Raw genomic sequence first — 15,216 nt, forward strand, 5'->3', positions numbered from 1 at the left:
AAAATTATATAAAATTCAGATTTTAAATATTATAAAAATATTAGTAATATTTTTTAAGTGATAAAAATGGTTGTTATTTATAAAAATAAATATTTATATTTAATTTAAAAATAATAACAATAATGAACAAATTAAATTAATTTAAATTACATTATTAAATTTATTTAATATAAAAAATTTTAATTGGACTTTATTATATTTAAATTAATTTTAAATAAATAATAGAAATAAATTGAACTTTATTAATAAAATTTAATTTTTTTGAAAAATTAGATACTAAAAGTTAAAATAATAAATGAAAAAACAAAAGAATCAGAATTTTTTTTAATGAAAATTATTTTTTTAAAAATTCATTGTGTGCGATGCCGAAAATGCTCTACAATTTTTAGATAACACAAACCCCTCTCTCTCTCTCTCTCTTAGCAGAGAGAAACATGCAAGATATGTAGATACTGTTACAGTTTGATAGATTTGGAGAGAGTGAAAGAGATGATAGGGTTGAAGAAGCTTCCACCAATTGAGAGAGAGATAGTGATCGGATTGGTTATGTGAATTTTCTGGTAGAATTCGATACAAGAATTACTGGATTTGAGGCGTTGCGATTCGAGGTATTTTTGGATGTCGAAACTGTATTTTTGCATTTTTTTTTTCTTTATTTTGGGTTTAATTCTATTGCATGTTGTTATATAGTGTATGAATAGCTAGATTTGATGCCTGGAGGATCTGTATGGACTCCTTTTGTGTAGTAGGTGAATTGCTGTTTAAACAGAGATCTTATTTTCATCTTAGGGTCATTTTCTTTTCAATTTCTGAAATTTGTTAGTAATTTCGGTTGTGAACTGTGATTGCATGTGTTTTGAGGTTCTTGTTAGTGACCTGTTTGCTAGTTTGGTTCCTTAATCACCCCGTGACTTTTTGGTTGCTTGCATAGAACGCACGCTGTTTACAATGGTGTTCAGAGACACGATTAAGGAACCCAAAGTGAAAGTGGAAGGGGCTGGTTGTGATTTACCATTGGCTGTTAGTTTGCAGAGTCGTGTTGCATCTCAGCTCCCTGCCTACTTGGAGGAAGGCTTGGGATTTTCCCAGAAAAATTTGCACTCATTGGCTTCCTTTCTCTTATCAAGAAAGGTTAATCCCAAAGATGTTGATAAAATGTTGCTTGAAAGACAAATGCTTGGTTTTGATTTGGAGCGGATATTGTTAAAGAGAATGAGATCTTCAGTCTTGGGAAGAACTGGAGAGAATCATGATGGTCAAGCGTCAGATGATAGTCTCTTGCCTGGTCTTCATGAAGACACAGCATTAGATATCTTGGCCTGGAGCTGCAGATCATATTATCCAAATCTGGCTTGCGTGAATAAAAAATTCAAAGCACTTATTGGGAGTGGATATTTATATAGATTGAGACGGCAGCTTGGGGTCATGGAACACTGGGTTTATTTAGCCTGTATTTTAATGCCCTGGGAAGCCTTTGATCCTGTGAGGCAAAGATGGATGCGATTACCTAGGATGCCATGTGATGAATGTTTTACTTATGCAGACAAGGAGTCTCTCGCAGTAGGAACTGAACTGCTTGTTTTTGGTCGCGAGCTGTCAGGATTTGCTATCTGGATGTACAGCTTACTGTCTCATGAATGGTCTAGATGTCCTCCTATGAACTTACCTCGTTGTCTGTTTGGTTCAAGTAGCCTTGGAGAAATTGCCATTATTGCTGGGGGAAGTGACAAGAATGGACGCATTCTGAGATCTGCAGAGCTTTACAATTCTGAACTAGGTGTATGGCAGAATTTGCCAGATATGAATTTGCCACGTAAGTTATGTTCAGGCTTATTTATGGATGGGAAATTTTATGTCATTGGGGGTATGTCAAGCCAAACAGAATGCTTGAGTTGTGGTGAGGAGTATAACCTCGAGACAAGAATATGGAGGAGGATAGAGAACATGTACCCTGTTTCCAGTGTTGGTCATCCTGCCATGCGTTCTCCGCCTCTAGTCGCTGTTGTAAATAATCAACTGTACTCTGCTGATCAAGCAACAAATCAGGTCAAGAAATATGACAAGACTAATAATTCATGGAGTGTTGTTAAGCAGTTGCCAGTGAGGGCCGACTCTTCTCATGGTTGGGGATTAGCATTTAAAGCATGTGGTAGCAGCTTATTAGTGATTGGAGGGCATAGAGGTCCTGAAGGTGAAGTTATTGTGCTGCATTCTTGGGATCCGCAGGATAGAAGTATGGCTGGGCCCGAGTGGAATGTTCTTGCTGTCAAGGAGCGAGCAGGTGCTTTTGTATACAACTGTGCAGTAATGGGATGCTAATGCTTTGGTACATGGTTGTTTTGGGTGCAAACTTTGACTTGTGTGTTTAATCAAATGCTTGATTGGGGAAGATGACACTTTTCTCGGTATAATTTTTGTTGAAAAGTTTACAATGTTAACTTGTAATTTTTTTTTCCTGTTCTTGATGCTTATTTATTTCATGGCAGTTAGATGATCATAATTGACTCATTGACATTGAGAATTCATAATGATTCAATCTAAGCCCCATTATGTTCATAACTACAGACAAGCTATTTTCCTTTATTCTTGTTGATTTAACTTCCATTTATAGTAGTATTAGTAGTTGTTTGTAGACAACTGCTTTTGTAGGAGTCATATTTTTGTGGTTGTTTTATGCTTTGTTCTCAATGCTTGTGCTCTCTCTGTCCTACATTAAATTTGCTACCAGAGTGAGTTAGGAGCTTGTGTATGCTTTTCATTTTGGGAATGGGCATTACTTGAAAGCTTCAAAGTTGAGGATAGCATATACCTTAAATATCCTGCAGCATTTCGTGCTGAGCTGTAAATGACAAACAATGCTGGTTGTGCTAACCTGATTATTAGGTTTCATCTAATTATGTGTAGATTCTGAAAAGGAAGTTCTTATATTGAAGTGCATTCTTTTCATTACCTAATCACAGTAGTGGCTAAGTTCTTTTGTTGTTGGATATGATGTCCAGTGACTTAAAAAAGTACTTTCTGTTGGACCCCAACCAAAGATCTGGATACGTCCCAAGTATGCTCTTGCTCGCTGAGAGGCTTAGGGATTGTTTTACAAGTGATATGAGGGAACTGGCTTTTTGCTTTTTGTTTTAAGCCAATTGAAGGATAGCTTGATTTTCTTCTCTGTTAATGACCACTGGCTTCCTTTTAATCTGTTCTATTCTTTGATCATTTCTCAAGGGTTTAGAGTTAGTAGAAAGGTGGTGGTGCTTGAGTTTAGCTGCAGAATGGTTTGTGGGAGGACGAAGTGCTGAAACTGTCGTAATAAACAAGTACATTTTAGGGAAAATCTTTATGATTTTACTTAAGGATCTGAAGCCAATGGCACAAATTCCTTGGTTGAAGTATAGAAAGTTGGGCAGATTAATGATAAGGAGATATACATATGTGACCCCCATGAGTCATAACGCCACCATTGCTTCATCATTACCTTGTTAGTTTTGAATCTACAATAAAACCATCCATGAAGCAATTAAGCCAAGGTCCAAGTGGCTTGATGAAGCTTGCACAGAGCTGGAGCAAGAATCTCAAGCTTTGAAAGATTTTTCAGTCCTTGGATTGGCCTGGGTTGTCTAGTCCAGTGAGAGTAATATCTTCCAATTGTTGGGTGGTTGATTAGATTTATTGGGTAACGTTTCTAGTCGACCTGATACTACACAAACTGACTAGGAGGAATTGGTAGATGGTAGGGGGAAAGCATATGTTCAACCTAAATTGTCCGACATTTTGGACATATAATTATAGTATAGAGAAGTAAGAGAATGGTCCATAAGTGACTTTGGCTTTGATATTCCCTTTGCAATATATGTTTTCTCCCCCAGAATACATCTGTTAGCTTAGCTCTTTCCTTCAAAGAGACCATTGTCATTCCTGTGGCAGAATTATATAGCAGATGTCAGCAGAATCATCTACAAAATATTAGTTAAAGCTGTATTGGGTCGAGTATCAAATAAAAGTGATTATTAAATACTTGTTCACTTCCAAAAAATGCTTGAGCATTATTAAAATTTGCATTATCGATAAGGTCCAAAAGTTCCGTTTGAGGTCTTCTTGGCAGTGGGATTCTACTAGACTAGAGGTTCTTTCTAATGGCACATTGGTTAAGGTCGTCTTCACATATTGTCTAAAGAAAACCCCTTGTGATAGCTGGATCAAACATCAAATCAGAAAGCCTAGAGGGGATTAACTAGTGGGGTATCCAGTTATAAAAACACTTTTGACAATGAATTTTTTTATTCCCCAGCTGTCCTATAACTGATGATTTTGAAGCTTTGCCTTTTCTAATATGTCATAACCTACTCAGCCTTACCTACTATACTTGAAAATAGGTATCAGATGCCATGACCTTTTTGTAGTAACTGATTTATGTGTGAGTTTGATCTGTAATGGATTGTTTATGTCTAGAAGCTGGGACAGATTCTATTTTGTAAAGTGGGTTCCAAAATAAATTATATTATATTGATTTTTTCTTATTCTGTTTGATGAAATAAAATTAATGATTCCCATTAATTTGAGTAGGTGAAATTTTAAGATTATGAAAGGGAATTCATATCCCAACAGATCATTTGCAGGTAATTTTCATTATGTTCCCTGTTGCAATAAAGAGAAAAAAAATGCCAGCATGTATATTACCAAATCTTTCTCAATATCGAGAAATTCGGAGGTTGAAATTAGACTGAAAAGAGTACTGCTGAGATACTATTAGATATGCCCCCAAATCCTTCCTCTAGCTCTGCCCCTTGATCAGAAACTTCCTTGTATTCTTAACTTGTGTTTTCTCAGCTCTCTAAATAAAAAATTGGACATCGCCGACCAATGGGCTTTAGCGTACTGTCACGCAGAGATTTTGAGTTAAAATTTCAGTTAAACCTTATTGTAATTAGAAAAAAAAAAAAAGAAAAAAGAAAAGATGTAGCTATTTGCCATCCCTGAGAATCTGCGCCGGATATACCACCTTTACTGCATTTTTTGACTGCCGATGGAACTGTTAGAATTTACTGTTGTAGGAATGACGTGCTGAAAACCAGAAATTTAATAATATAATAAAATATCTGTTTAATAAGAAAATTGAATTGAATTTATTTGACTCTAAAATAAAAATATATATAATTTAATTGAATTTATTTTGAAATAGTGGCAGAACTAATAAATTTTATTAAAATTCATGACTTAATTAGCATAAAGGTTTGGAAAATAAATTATATTTAAAAAGTATTTTCTGTTAAAATATTTATATTTTTTTAAAGAATTATTTTTTATTATCTGAAATATGTTAACGGATTCAAATCTGAAATTGCAGATTTCAGTCGATTCCAGCGAAGAGTACAGTGCAGATAAATACACTCCTAAATTTTGTTAATCTCTCCTCTTGATCGAGACTGGGAGTTGACAACGGGACGTTTCATTTGAACGAAAATGAATGAGAAACGTTTCTGAGTCTGTGATGAAATTTGCGGGGTTTAGCTCAAAACCATGGAGGCCTATCGCCTGAGCCCATGAACCTGATTCTCTCCACCATAGACCATTGCCTAATTGAATGGGTCTATATAGCTTAACCAAATATATAAAAATAGGGTTTCTATGGCTATATTTTTTTATTATAAATTACGTAAAATAATTTTACTTCTTATAAAATAATTATTTTATAAAAAATAATTAAATTAACGAAAATTGATGTTTCACATATAAATATAAATTAATATAATAATATTATTATTATCTTTATATTTTAAAATAATTACTTTACAAAAATGTATATCATTGTATATAAATTTATAAAATTTATAATTCAAAAATTATAAATTTTAATTTTAGATATTTTTTTGTCTCGGTGAATTTATAATATTTTTTATATTTGTTTGTAATGCTTTTTAATGAAACGGTAAAAACGCAATGCTCAGTTTAAATGTAAGTCAATTGGGTCAAACTTAGCCATAATATGAAAAATAATTAGGTTTATAAATTATTAATTATTATAATTTTTATAAATTTAAATATTTAATATATTATAATTTTTGTTCAATGTAAAATAATATAGAAACGAGAATATTTATTCGAATTTTTTTTTTTTTTTGGATTTATACATTTATTTCACATAACATTAGATGCCCTGACCACGTGATGGCCCTTTCCCAACCTTCAAGCTGTCTCTGGGCCCCCACTCGTGGTTGACGTCACTTCTTCTCACCTTTCCCGATGCCCCCCGCTCGCCGACATTCATAACTTCTTTTATTTTTTATTTTTAATTCAAGAACTAAATTTACAAAATTATCAATTTTTAACCTTTTTTTTTTTTTTTAAAAAAAATTCCATAATAATATCATGCCACAGTTCCCATATTCCTATTCCGAAATCAGAAAACTATTGATCGTGAACATCAAAAAGAAATGTTTGTAAATCCACGTGCATATGCAGAAGTAATTATCAACTGGAACAGATCTGCAAACAAGCTCTATGATTCAATACAAAACCCACAATGCTTTTGGGTTCCTCAATCACCACAGCCAGAGTTTGTTTTATTCCACAACTAGAACTGGAGTTTGCAAAGCTTTCAAATGAATCCATTACACAAGCATCTATGTTGATAACCAACAACAGTTTAACCATGATTGAAAATCAAACTACATCAATGGATGTCTGACCCTTTTAAGCATCCACATGTTTAATATTGTTACAATTTTCCAGGACATTCTGAAAATGCTTCCACCATTTCTTGACCTGACCTCTTCAGTTATCTGCAGCAAAATATCAGAGGAGAGAAATCAGTGTAAGAGATTGGAATTTCTGGTTGAAGCAATCCTGTTATAAGCTTACCGTGTGGCGAATGAGAACTCGGTGTGGACAAGTCCGACGAAGCCATGGGGGTGGATATTGAAAGCCGGGTTGTGGAGAATGAGGCTGGATTGGATCTATCATCTTCAAGGCCAGACCAAGAATCCCTTGTTTTAGGCCACTCATCAAAGAAGGGTCTAAGAGACTGGCCACCTTGCTTCACAGGTTCCCCGGTTGTGAATTCGCCAGTGAAAAATGAATGCTGGGGATAATCATTCTGCAACATTGAATTATCAATAGACTTTGATGTGGGAAATGATGAAACTCTGGATTGCCTCCATGACCATGCACTATCAAGCTGTGAGTCTATCTGGAGACCCCTGTTGCTCCCTGAAGCTCCAGAGAAGAAACTATGCTCACCAGCCTCAGGCTTAATACCTTGACCACACCTGTTTCAGCATCCATTAAGAGGAACCTTCTAAAATTTGAATCTCAAATCAATAAAATCATGAAGTGAATAATGAAAGCTATCAGGATAAGGAGTACAACTAAAAAGTATACAACATATTGTAAATGCTGAATCAGTTTGGACTTATGATATTATTGTAATTGCAATTGTGGTCCTAGAAATACACTTTGATGACTATCTGACGTCCCCACGTCAAGTTTTCGAATCGTACAAGTAATGGGAAAAAGGACAATATTGTTGTGTTGTTCAAGAGTTCCAAGATACACCATAAGGATGGATCAGAAGGCCTAAAAGTATATTCACCAAGAAAGCAATGCTAGAATTAGCAGGGAAAGCTGCAGAGAATTGCGGCCGAATAGATTTGGGGCTCCAAATAGCAATGGACATCCTAATACGAGGATACAACTTCTATAAGTTTTATGTAAGGAATTGATAGAGAAAAGACATAAAACTCAAGTAACTTCAAATCTATTTCATAATGGAACATAACAATTTTCAGATTCTTGCCTTTTGAACTGAAAGAGACGACAAAGTCATTAAATTGTCCAATCAAACATTATCATACCTAGTAACCAGAGAATATCAACAACTACAAGCTTTTTCATAATTCAGTTGCAACACCTACTTTTCAGTGGCTTGTTCATTACACAAGCTTTACAGATATCATGGTCTACAAAGTAAAAGAATGAGAGAGAAGCTTCATATTGAAGGATGGAATTCCATTGATATCTCCAACAGAATTTTCATCTGTCAAGTATCTTCAAACACACATAAACCAGCTAATGTAGCATGTCGCATCCACCAATTGACAAAAGCAATTTAAAGAATTTTATGCAAAAAAGGCAAGCAAGTGGGGGAAAACAGCAGATAAAAGTTAAGAATGAAATCCAACAATACCTGGATATCATAACAGCTTATACAACTCTAAAATGTTGCTCAGATACTAAAAAGAATAGCATAAGCATTCATTTCCAATTTCTAATGCAAGATATTCGGAACGAAATGTTCACTCGACTTTCTTCAGAAAATTTCAGGCAGCAAATCTTTCTAACATAAATATTCCGCGGAACTGGTAAGTCCACCTTCCTCAACTTTACATTTCAACAGAAATTGCAGAGGAAGATACCACTAGTTTTGCACCCTCAACACAGACAGTTGGGACTGGAGAGTGCTAGCCAGAATCCTATAGTAAATGTAACAGCAAAACATGAAGCGAAAGCAGAGATGCCAGACCAAAGAAAAGACAGAGAAAACAAGCTCTGAAAGACAACAGATATTGACAGCTGTCATCAAGGACATCAGGGCCCATAACCTGAACCTCCATTAAAATTAAAAGGTTCTGTAATTCATCTGCTACCTATATTGCAAGAGTCGAATTCCTACCACACAACTGATTGTTGGGCCCAACAAACACTAGATCTGACAACAAATAAACAGATAAGCTTTCCAAAATTTACTGCATATGGCAACATATTTGAACGCCAAACAAAAATATGCACCACCTTAAGAACTCTATATGATTAAATATGCATACATAATTCACACAAATATAGAAACGTCATAAGCCTCTAACCATCAAGTACATGTAGGAAAATGGTTTCGCAGTCTTTCAGACATAGCTTAAGATGCCAAAAAAAATTAAAATACAAGAAGTAAACTCTGCAAAGTTTCTTATAGCAACACCAAAATTCAGGCTGAAATCAAAAATTCCTTTTATTCAGAAAATTGCAGACTACCCTTGCACATATAATTCTGCTGTAGTAGACTTACCCTTTTTATCTCTCTCATCTATTCCCCTATACAGAAAATGCAGAGTTGATAACTTTGCACCCATTGATGTGCTGAAGACAATTCCTAGTGGCTGTCAGAATTCTAGCATTATTTCTACTGAGAAAGCAGAATGCATAGTACCAGACTGAAAGAGCAAGACTGACTAAAAAAGAAAAAAGGAAAATCTGCTATAACAATTCAAAGTTCCTCTTTTTCATAGACACCAGGGCCCAGAGCCTAACAGAAACTTGAAAATTGTTTGCAACATTCCACTCTCAGGTGACGACAATTATCCAGAATCTACCGTCACCCCAAGAAAAGAGGAATGCAGTGTGTACAAAAACTAAACATATTTAAAATTAATACCATGAAACCTTTAGTTGAATTATGCTTTGATGCTTGTTGTTTCCTAAAGAAAACATAGTCTATAACAAATAGAAAAGCATAATCCACCCCTAAGCACTGTTATGAGCTTAGCAAGCACACTTTAATCTCTCTGAGTGATCAGGCTTCAAGTTACTGTTCCCAGCTTATTGAAACTTCACATAGTTGAAAGCACAAATAAATGCATACAAGCAGCATTACCTGTAATCCTTGCTAGGGATTCCATAGGGAATGGAGTCCAAATTATAATGGGATTGGTTAGTTCCAGAACCAGTGCCCTGGAGATTACCAAAGGCGTGCAAGGGAAGGTTCTGGAAGCTTCCAGTCCCACTGCTGCTCCCAGTAACAGTCAGTGATGTCACAGCGGATGATGACTGTGTTATGTTTTGTGATTCCACAGGCTTTCTTGAACGGTTGCGGCCACGGTGCATGTGGCGCTCACAATACTTGGAGTCAGGGTATGCATCTTTGGAGCACCTCCATTTCTTGCCATCGGTTCTCCTGCATCGCCCTGGCTCAGGGTCAACCTTTTTCCCATAGAAGGAGCAATAACCCACTGCAAAATTATGCTGGAAATGTGATACTATATGAAGCAAACAATTCAATATCAATAGTGAGAGGAATCAGGAAGAACGAGATGTGATAATTCATGATGCTTGGAATGGTATCAACATAGTATAGCAGAAGTGCACTACACTTCATCATCTAGACATTAACAATATCACATAGATGACTAGAGAAATCAGCTTAAAGCATCTTCTGCTATCAACAATTAGTAAACCCAAAAAGAGAGAGGGGAGAATAAAGCATACAGCCTTGAACCCTGTAAACAAATAAAATAAAATAAAAAATATTGGACAAGGAATGCTCTCAGCAAGCAGCAAGAAAAGTTCGTGTTAAAACAATAATACATACACACTGAACCTTTTCTTACAGAAAAATTTGCAAAAGTGTCAAAAACTCCAGTCTCTGTCCCTGAAAAGCTAATTTTATTGATCACTAGTGCTTAAACCACGGCCCCCAGCTGTTATGCACAGTCAAAGAATTTCAGGTGCAAAAGGGTGTTCCATTTCTCTTCTGAGATTGAAAACAATAAATATATCAACTCTCAGTTCATCTGTTCCTTTTTTTAATAAAGAAGAAGAAGAAGAAGAAGAAGAGTTGAAGCAGACTTGAAACCCTTAAAACGTACCATTATTTCAATCTTTTATTTATTCTATATCTAGCCATTCGAAAACAAAAACACAAAAACAAGCAAACAAACAAAAGCAAAGCTTTACACGGTGATTATCAACAAAAACCAAAATTTTATGCCAAGAGGAAGAGAGAGAAAAGAGAGGGATACACAGGAAGATTCCCAAATCAAATCAAGCACCGCTGGAATGAAATTTTCAATCAAGAATCCAAAAATCTGATGACCAAAGCGAGAAAGAGAAACAAGTACACACACACACACACAAAATAAACAAACAATTAAAGAACTTGCTTACCGGTGGGATGGTGGAAGAATCTATGAGAAATGGACTCAAAGCTCTTCTGAATAGGTAGCACAAGATCAGGTGGCACAGGCAAACCTGCCATCATGTACTTAAAAATCAAAGCTTGATGTTCCAGTTCTTGCCATTGAGACACTGTAAACGGAGACCTCATTGCCAGCATCCCTGTCCCCATCCCTCCAGTGACTCCCCCTACCCCACCTCCACCCCCACCCCCACCCCCACCTCCACCTCCACCTCCTACACCACCACTATTCATCTCCACCGTCACCACTACCAGCCACCACCACCACTTTTCAAACTAACTCCAAATACTAGTACTACTAACTATATTAGCATCAAATCTTCCAGACCCAGAAGCTCAAACATGGACCAGGACATGGAAGAGGGACGTGGGACACAGATCAGGCTGTGTCTCAAGTCTCAGCCATTTAGTATCTTGTTAGGCGGTGTGTATATATGTGTTTGTGTGTGTGTGTGAGTCACAGTCTGAGTGTCTGTGTGGGTTTGTTGTGTTGGGAAAGGGGGGCAGTGTCTGTGAGGAGAGGATCCTTAAGGCCAAGTTTGGTCTGATTTTATTGGGGGAGACAATTGCATTTCCATTAGCATTAATCAAAACTTACCCACTAATTATTTGGGTAATTTTCTTTATTACTTAATCAATCCAAAGCTTTCTTTAACCTTTTTTTGCCCTTTTAGAAATTTTTTGTATCAATAATTAAAATTAATAAACTCAAATTTGCATAAATCATAGTATAATAATTAAACTACTTATAATATTACTTTCATCGCTTCAAAATTTAAGGATTTTGTCTGTTTTCACTTTGCTAATTGCTGAAACTGTCTGTGTGGGCATGTCGTTTTTCATTTTTTTTATAATATTTTTTTTTTCTTTGAGTGTGGGTTTAATGGATTTGGACCCACCACCAGGTCAAGTGGTTGGTAATGCCTTAATGGTAAAATTAATTTATTTAAAATAAAGTAAATAAATTTTATTTTATAAGACAATTGGGATAAATAAATTAAAAGAATTTATTTAGTTTACATTTTCAAATTAATTTACTATGTCTTGTAAAATAACCGAATTTTACTTATTTTTGTTGGGTTATTTTATTATAATTGAATGATAAATATTAATAATTAATCTAATTAAAAAAATGAATCAAAAGTGGTAATTGTCACTGTGTTTTGACAAGCAACCTAAGCCTAGGATATTAAGACATTTTACTCATTTCAAACGATTTTCATGCATTTGATTTAATCACTTTATTGCTTGACATGCTATTTTGCTTCTTCCTTTACTGTTTGCCAACCTATAATTGTACTTACACTTTTATTTCTCTTATAATATAATTGATTCTGTAAATAAATTTCGTGTTTAAAATTAAAAACAAGTAAAATATAAATATTTAATTTAATAAAGAGAAAAAATGTTTAATCTTTAATAATTTTTTTAAGATAAAAAAAAAAAATCGATCTTTTTATTTTTTTTTATTTGTGTTATTCAAAGTTTTTAAATATTTATTTTTGAATTTTGAGAAAAAAAGCTTATAAATTTAATAATTTTAAAACTTAAAGTGAGAGTTCTGTAAAACTAGTAGTTTATGATATTAACAGAGTTTTTATAATTTGAGATTTGATATTTTCTTTCTCTTTCTTATGAGAGGATTTCTCTGTTTATAGAGAATTTGGGAGTAGCGTTTCAATTGACTTGACGGTTGACAACTGTCACAATTCTTTTTTTTTTTTTTTTTTAATTGAGAGAGAATAATTTTAAATAGCTAATTTGGATATAATTTTTTTCAATGAAATTAATTTAATTAAAAATTATAAAATATAATTTATGAGCCCAATGAACTGTGGCATTTTACAGTTGGAATTTTTTTAATCCTATATATTCTAACGAGCACTCAGAATTTTTCTTTAAAATCAAAAATGTAAAAATTCAATTAAATTAGTTTTTTACTATTATTTTTATTATTTGAAATGAATTATTTTATTTTTTTAAATTGTAGTTGAAATTTTATATAATTTTTATAATAATTTATTTAATTTCTTTTTTATAAAATAAATCATGTCAAATGAATGAATAAGTATCATTAAATATTTTTTTATGGTGAAATTAATGAATTATGATGTGGTCGAAATAAATTTATAGTGTGATTGGTCCATCTGTATGAAAGAGAAGGATAATTGAGAAATTGATCAATCTGAAGAAAATGGTGTAGGTTAATAATTGTTTAAAAATACGTACATTAATTTTGTGATTATTAATTTTATACTACAAGAAAAATAAGTTAATTATTTCAACTCTTAAAAATTTTGTTGATATCAGCTAATTGATAGAGAATTTCGTGATTATAGGTTAATTGATAAAAATATGATGAATTATCTATGCTAATAATAATTTTATGTGATTTATTTAAGAGATAGTAAATCTTGATTAAAAATTTAAGTGATACTGTATCCGAATTTTTCTTTTTACATGTAGAATTATATATTGATTTATCATATTCTTAGCGCCTGACTAGTTTATAACTTATTTTGAACTATTGTTGTCTTATATCAAGTGGTTTAAAATTATTTTTTTTTTGAAATGGGTATAAAATTAAAATATAAAACTCAAAAAATAAACATTTACATATTTGAAAGTATGCAATTAGAAATAAATTTAATGTATAAATTTTCTTAACAATTAGAATTCAAGCAAAAATATTGATTAAAAGTATATTTAAAACTTTATGTAAAAATTTATTTCTTTAACATTACTTCCAAAATTGAAGTCTTCATTAGTTGGTAGAAATAGAAATTTTGGGTTTAAAGGTAGTTTAATGTATTTATAAAAAAAAATCATGTCATTTTTAAAAGCATGGCTAATAATATTATATTTGAAGATGTGTAATTTAATATTTTTATATATAAAATATTTTAATTTTAATTGTAATTTAATAAATATTTAAATTTAAAAAAAAATAATATTTTTTAAAAAGCAACCCTAAGGCGCACAGGCCACCCATTGTGTGTGGGTGTGTGCGCGTCCCCTTTAGGGTTTTAGTTGACAGCAACCACACGTGATGGGCTGGATACAGAAAGCAACCGAAACCTTGAATAGCCGGTAAACCCCGAAGAAAGTCACCGGTTGCTTGCCGGAATGCAGGTGACATTCGAGGGTGTCCCTTGTAAAAGAATTGAGGGGTCCAGAAAACCTTCTTTTCCCACTTTTGGGGTTTTGTATCATTGTTTTCGACTCAAACCTCTTCATAATCCCCATGTCCATTGGACCACTCCATCTTGATTTTATCACCACTAGCTTCCCCAATACCTTCTTCCCTTCCCCCCTTAATTAATATATAAAATTAAAATTTTCTAAGAGAATATTCATCTCTTTTAAAAGAGAGAAAAAAAAAAAAACTAAATGACTATAGAATTATCTATATTTAATATAAAATGATGAAATGACAAATATTAAGTTTTTAAAATATTTTTGATATTTGATATCAATTTATTGAGAGGTATAATATTTTTGGCATTTTTTGAATTTTTATCTCCCAAAAAACTTTGGATGCTTTCTAAGTAATCTATTTATATTTTCAAGTGCAATGAACTTTTCAGCCTGCAAATTTTGTCAATCAAAAGGAAATTGTCTTCTTGGAGAGGAACCATATAAAATTGTATGGGCAAAACTAGACCTAAGTTATGGGAATATAAATACAACTATCAATTAGGGGATGAGTAGTATTGGGTTCAAACTGAAAAATTGATAAATTAATTTAAAATTTTAATTTAATTTTTTATTCATTTCAGTTTAATTTTTAATTTTAAAAATTTCGATTATTTTGATTTAATTCGATTTTGATAAAAAAATTAAAAAAATTAAATCGATTAGTGATAATAATATGTTATTTTTAATAATATAGAGAAATTATATCATATTAAGATTAAAAAATTTTAATTAAATTTTAGAATACTAAAAAAATAAAGTGTAAAAAATAAAAAATTTATTAAAAATTAAAATCGATTAAATCAAATCGAATCGAATCAGACCGATTCAGTTCGGTTTAATTTTTTATTAAAATCAATTCGGTTTGATTTTTATAAATACTAAAATTTTAATTTTCAATTTATTTAATTTGATATAATTTTAAATCGAACCGACTGAATGCTTAACTCAATTAAAATAAAAAATTTATTAAAAATTAAAATAGATTAAATCGAACTGAATCGAATAAGATTGATTCAGTTTGATTCAATTCGATTCAATTTCTGATTAAAATTAATTTGGTT

At 32.7% G+C, this 15,216-nt stretch overlaps 2 protein-coding genes across 3 annotated transcripts; one reads left to right on the forward strand and one right to left on the reverse strand.

Annotated features, from left to right (window-relative positions):
- Positions 1-351: 351 nt before the first annotated feature.
- On the forward strand, positions 352-2,562 carry LOC110623410 (F-box/kelch-repeat protein At5g60570). The gene is made up of 2 exons (XM_021768348.2): positions 352-608; positions 932-2,562. The coding sequence occupies exon 2, from the start codon at positions 949-951 to the stop codon at positions 2,317-2,319; it is 1,371 nt and encodes a 456-aa protein (XP_021624040.1). The 5' UTR covers positions 352-608; positions 932-948; the 3' UTR covers positions 2,320-2,562.
- Positions 2,563-6,346: 3,784 nt separating this feature from the next.
- On the reverse strand, positions 6,347-11,482 carry LOC110622185 (growth-regulating factor 4). 2 transcript variants are annotated; one of them, XM_043960359.1, is made up of 4 exons: positions 10,927-11,482; positions 9,638-10,019; positions 6,856-7,262; positions 6,347-6,776 (listed from the first exon to the last, which is right to left on the reverse strand). In XM_043960359.1, exons 1-4 carry the CDS (start codon positions 11,189-11,191, stop codon positions 6,769-6,771), a joined length of 1,062 nt encoding a protein of 353 aa, XP_043816294.1. In that variant the 5' UTR covers positions 11,192-11,482; the 3' UTR covers positions 6,347-6,768. The 2 variants fall into 2 exon arrangements, with proteins under 2 accessions (XP_043816294.1, XP_043816295.1); XM_043960360.1 differs by having other exon boundaries at positions 9,638-9,992; positions 10,927-11,481.
- Positions 11,483-15,216: the final 3,734 nt, after the last annotated feature.

The sequence above is a fragment of the Manihot esculenta genome, chromosome 9, assembly GCF_001659605.2.
Source record: "Manihot esculenta cultivar AM560-2 chromosome 9, M.esculenta_v8, whole genome shotgun sequence".
Classification (NCBI taxonomy): Eukaryota; Viridiplantae; Streptophyta; class Magnoliopsida; order Malpighiales; family Euphorbiaceae; genus Manihot; species Manihot esculenta.